At 36.4% G+C, this 5,800-nt stretch overlaps 1 protein-coding gene across 1 annotated transcript; it reads left to right on the top strand.

Annotated features, from left to right (window-relative positions):
- Nucleotides 1-4,009: 4,009 nt before the first annotated feature.
- On the top strand, nt 4,010-5,041 carry LOC138895460 (uncharacterized mitochondrial protein AtMg00710-like). The gene is made up of 2 exons (XM_070180147.1): nt 4,010-4,409; nt 4,956-5,041. Exons 1-2 carry the CDS (start codon nt 4,010-4,012, stop codon nt 5,039-5,041), a joined length of 486 nt encoding a protein of 161 aa, XP_070036248.1.
- The last annotated feature ends 759 nt before the right edge of the window (nt 5,042-5,800 follow it).

Below are 5,800 nucleotides of genomic sequence, written 5' to 3' on the forward strand. Positions count from 1 at the left end.
TACGCTAGGAACAACAAATTGGAAAATTTAGGCCAGTGTGCTTGACTTGTTGGTAAATATTCAATTAATGTTCGTCCTTTCTCTAATCTCCGCCAAACTGGATTGCTCAGTTCTATCAGATCTTATTTGAATTTATTTTCTTGTCTTGTCATACTTGTAGTTTTGTATAATGCTGTATGTCATGTTTCCTAATGGGCAAAATACCTTAAACCCCCGTAAACTTGGCACGCATTATTGGTTACATCCTTGAACTATCTATGATTTAAATTACACCCCTATACTTGGTTATTCGAAAGATGTTATCCCCTTGGACGATCTCATCCCAGAAAAGTGGCATGCACTTGCCTACCACGTAGATTTTTCTGTCTATGTGGTATTTTTTTGAAAAATAAAATATATTTTTACCTTTTTAAGTATGTTTCCTTTTTAGATAATATTTTTCGAATAATATTTATAATAAAACATGGATAGAACTACAATATTTAGGCTAAATTTTTTTATTTGGCTAAAAATAATAAAGTTTTAGTTGTGGTGCTCTAAAAATATTTTTTTTATAGATTTTACCTGAAAAAGTAAAAATACACAGTTGAAATAAATAGTCATTGCATCAAAAGAAGACATAAAAAAAGTATACAATTGCAGGTTCATTATTTTGGCTATACTTCTTTTATTTGGTAAAAAATAATTGAGCTATGGCCAAATTATTTTATTGGTTTGACTCGAAAATAAAAATACAAAATTAAAATAAATAGAAATTATATATAAAAAAAATAGGAAATATACACAACTGGTACTCCATTATTTTTGCTAAAAGTTTTTTCTTTTTTGGCTAAAATAATAGAGTTCCTACCAAACGTTTTATAAATTTGGCCAAAAACAAAAAAAGAAATATGCAGTAGGAACAAATAGATATTATATTTTAGAAGAAATTAAAAATAATAAAAGTTAGAATAAAGTCCACATTATATGTTAAGATGAAGTAAGAAAAATACATAGTTGTAACAAATAAATCATTATATATGATTATATGACAATTAAATGTTAAAAAAATAACCTATTTGGAAGCTGATTTTTCAATTTTTCTTCACTCTCACGCGCTTAAAAGAGAGTGCACCCACACTCTTTGCCACATCAGCATCCAGGGGGTAGTGGCTCTCAAAAGACCATATTGAGGGGGTAATTAAGACCACGAATAATTTAGGATTGTAACTAATAATTCCTGCCAAGTTTAAGGGTTCTTTTTTAGGTATTCTGCGTTCCCTAATGTTATATATTCCTGTTATTCTGATATAAATAACTTAAAATTCTCTAATGTATTGAACAAAAAAATATTACAATTTTTTGTGATAGTCAAAGTGCTATTCAATTAGCGAAGAACCAAGTTTATCATGCAAGGACGAAGCACATTGATGTTCGGTATCATTTCGTACGAGAAATCATAGAAGAAGGTGGAGTCACGGTGAAGAAAATTCATACTACGGAGAACCCTGCTGATATGCTGACAAAAGTGGTGACTGCGGTCAAGTTTCAACATTGTTTGGATTTGATCAACATTGTTGAACACTAAAGATTGAAGATGAAGACACAACCAAAATTTGTTATTGAGAGAAAATTGAAGATGTGGAATTTTGCCAAGGTGGAGATTTGTTGAAATTGGCAAAAGTACCACATCGGTGGATGACAATTTTGAATGAGAATTTCACCCTATAAAAGGAGGCCTAATGTTTAGGATTTAAATACACCTCTCATTTGCCTTTTATCTTCTTAAGGCATTTGTATCTTCTCTCTTTAGTATTATTTCACTTGTAATTTTGGAGTGGAATAAAATATTGATTGTGTCCGAGGAAGTAGGCAAAATTGGCCGAACCTCGTAAATTCTGGTGTTCTTTTATTGTTGTCTTATTGTCTTGTTTATTATTTAGTGGTTGTCATAATTTTTGGTATAGTAGTTGTGACTCATTCACACTATATACATTTGGCTTCCGCAACAATTGGTATCAGAGCCAAGGTACTGTCTAAGTATGCTCTGTGGTTGCAGCATAGTCTGATCTTCCACATCAGAAAAGATCTATCTTGGTAACTGAGTCAAGGTTCTGTCTGAGTATGCTCTGTGGTTGCAGCTTAGTCTGATCTTCCACACCAGAAAGGAAATAATCTTGATTTGTGTCGTCAGCTACTAAATAATATTTGTGTCAAAATGGGAGACAGTAAACAAGAAGAATCTACATCAAGTGTCAATAATACGTCATCGTTGGCATCTTCGCTTATGACAAGAATTGTGTCAAATGCGAAATTTGCGGTAGAAATTTTTGACGGGTCAGGACATTTTGGGATGTGGCAAGGCGAGGTTCTAGATGTTCTTTTTCAACAAGGGCTAGATCTTGCCATTGAAGAAAAGAAGCCAGATGTTATTGGAGAAGAAGATTGGAAAATTATCAATCGAGTTGCTTGCGGTACCATTCGATCCTACCTTGCTAGAGAGCAGAAATATCCATACACAAAGGAAACTTCTGCAAGTAAATTATGGAAAGTACTGGAGGATAAATATTTGAAGAAAAACAGTCAAAATAAATTGTACATGAAGAAGAGACTGTTTCGCTTCACCTATGTTCCTGGTACCACAATGAATGAACATATCACCAGTTTCAATAAGTTGGTCACAGATTTGCAAAACATGGATGCAACTTTTGATGATGGTGACTTGGCCTTGATGTTGTTGGGGTCACTTCCTAATGAGTACGAGCACCTTGAAACTACTCTGCTCCATGGAAATGACAAAATTTCTCTCAGATAAGTTTGTTCGGCTTTGTACATCTATGAACAAAGAAAGGGAGAAAAACAGAAGGGCGGAGAAGGAGAAGCACTAATTGTGAGGGGTCGTCCTCAAAATCAAACGAGGACTAAGAAGGGAAGATCCAAGTCAAGATCTAGACACAGCAAAGATGAATGTGCCTTTTGTCGAGAAAAGGGGCACTGGAAGAAAGACTGTCCGAAGTTGAAGAATAAGGCCAGACATAACAATGGAAAGGCCATTATGGATTCAAATGTAGCTTATTGTGATGATTCAGACTTCTCATTAGTTACAACAGAGTTATCAACATCATCAGACATATGGTTGATGGACTCGGCTTGTAGTTATCACATGTGTCCCAATAAGGACTGGTTCGTGAATTTTCAAGAAGAAGAATATGGAGTCATCCACACAGCGGATAACAGCTCTCTTACCTCATATGGCATTGGTTCAATAAGATTAAGGAGCCATGATGGAATGATCAGAACATTAACAGATGTTCGATATGTACCGGGTTTGAAGATGAATCTCATCTCTATGGGAGCCCTAGAATCAAAAGGGTTCAAAATCATTGCAGAAAATGGAGTGATGAGAATATGCTCCGGTGCACTAGTGGTAATGAAGGCCAATCGGAAGAATAATAACATGTACTGCTATCGTGGTAGCACAGTTATTGGGACAGCAACAGTGACATCCAGTGATGACAAAGAGGCAGAAGCAACCAGGCTATGGCACATGCGCTTGGGACATGCTGGAGGGAAATCCTTGAAAGCTCTATCTAATCAAGGATTGTTAAAAGGCGTAAAGACTTGCAACTTGGAGTTTTGCGAGCATTGTGTCAAAGGAAAATAAACAAGGGTTAAATTTGGTACAGCGATCCATAATACTAAAGGCATTTTGGATTATGTACACTCTGATATTTGGGGTGCTTCCAAAACACCTTCATTGGGTGGGAAGCACTATTTTGTAACCTTTGTTGATGATTTTTCCCGAAGAGTGTGGGTGTATACAATGAAGAGAAAAGATGAAGTGTTGGGAATTTTTCTCAAATGGAAAATAATGGTGGAGAATCAAACAGGCAGGAGGATCAAGTGTATTCGCACAGACAATGGAGGTGAATACAAAAATGATCATTTCAATAAGGTCTGTGAAAATGATGGCATCGTCCGAACCTTCACTGTCAGACATACACCACAACAGAATGGAGTGGCAGAACATATGAATCGGACTTTACTGGAGAAGGTACGGTGTATGTTGTCTAATGCTGGCTTGGGCAAAGAATTTTGGGCTGAGGCAATTACATATGCATGCCACCTCATTAATCGTCTACCATCTGCTGTTATTGATGGCAAGATACCATTTGAAAAATGGTATGGAAAACCTGCTGTAGATTATGACTCTTTGCACATGTTTGGCTCAATTGCATACTATCATGTGAAAGAGTCAAAATTGGATCCGAGAGCAAAGAAGGCTATATTTATGGGGATTACTTCTGGAGTTAAAGGATATCGCTTATGGTGTCCAGAGACAAGGAATATTATATTCAGCAGAGATATTACCTTTGATGAATCTGCCATAACAGATAAGGTGACAGTTGAAGATGTCAAACAAACTGGTGGTATATCAAAGCACGTGGAGTTTGAGGGAAAATTTATTTTTCCTACACAAAAAGCAGAGGAGGAAACTCATGAAGATTACCCTCTGGAAGAAGAGCCAGTAGAAAGGGAGATTCCAACTCAGGAACCTCGACAACAACTTGAATCAATAGCAACCAGCAAGCCAAAAAGGACAATAACGAAACCTGTTCGTCTCATAAAGACAGTTGCTTGTGCAACCTCAATTGTAGCTGATGGTGTTCCTACCACTTATAAAAACGCAATCCAAAGTTCAGAAGAAGATAAGTGGAGGATTGCCATGAATGAAGAAATGCAGTCCCTTCATCAGAATCATACATAGAAATTGGCCAATCTCCCGAAGCGAAAGAAAGCAATTGGGTGCAAATGGGTATTTACAAAGAAAGAAGAATTTCCTAACCAAGAAGATGTTCGATACAAAGAAAGATTAGTGGCCAAAGTATATGCTCAAAAGGAGGGAATTGATTACAATGAAGTATTTTCTCCAGTTGTAAAACATTCCTCCATTAGAATTATGTTGGCTTTGATAGCACAGTTGGATTTGAAACTAGTTCAGATGGATGTAAAAACTGCGTTTTTACATGGAAACTTGGAGGAGAAAATCTACATGACTTAGCCAGAAGGATTCAAAGTTGCTGGAAAAGAAAATATGGTATGCAAACTTGAAAAATCGTTGTACGGATTGAAACAATCTTCTAGACAATGGTACAAGCGATTTGACAAGTTTATGTTGCGGCAAGGGTACAGGAGAAGCAAATACGATCATTGTGTGTATTTGCGCAAACTTAATGATAGTTCCTTTTGTATATCTTCTCCTATATGTTGATGATATGTTGATAACTTCCAAGAATTCGGAAGAAATTGATAAGTTGAAGATTCAACTGAAGGAGGAGTTCGAGATGAAGGATATGGGTGAGGCAAAGAAAATTCTTGGCATGGAGATAATAAGAGATAGACATTCAAAGAAACTCTGTTTATCTCAGAAAGAATATTTGAAGAGAGTACTACAGCGTTTTGGCATAGATAAGAAGACTAAGCCATTTAGTACGTCACTTGCTCCCCATTTTAAGCTAAGTACTACTATGTCGCCAAAGGATGAAACTGAACAGGAGTATATGTCAAGGGTACCATACGCAAATGTTGTTGGTAGCTTGATGTATGCAATGGTTTGTACGAGACCTGACATTTCACAAGCCGTTGGAGTTATTAGCAGATATATGCATAATCCAGGAAAGGAGCATTGGCAAGCTGTGAAATGGATTCTACGGTATATTCATAGTACTGTAGATGTTGGGTTAGTTTTTGAGCAGGAAGGCAATCGGTCTGTAGTTGGATATTGTGACTCAGATTTTGCGGGTGATCTGGACAAACGAAG

This window comes from Nicotiana tomentosiformis, chromosome 7 (genome assembly GCF_000390325.3).
Source record: "Nicotiana tomentosiformis chromosome 7, ASM39032v3, whole genome shotgun sequence".
Taxonomy (NCBI): domain Eukaryota; kingdom Viridiplantae; phylum Streptophyta; class Magnoliopsida; order Solanales; family Solanaceae; genus Nicotiana; species Nicotiana tomentosiformis.

Excerpts from the sequence above, each read along its gene's own strand:
- LOC138895460 (XM_070180147.1), top strand. The coding sequence starts at position 4,010 with ATGAATCGGACTTTACTGGAGAAGGTACGGTGTATGTTGTCTAATGCT. Across the intron at positions 4,410-4,955 it reads AGATGTCAAACAAACTGGTG|CACAGTTGGATTTGAAACTA; the intron begins GTATATCAAAGC and ends TGGCTTTGATAG.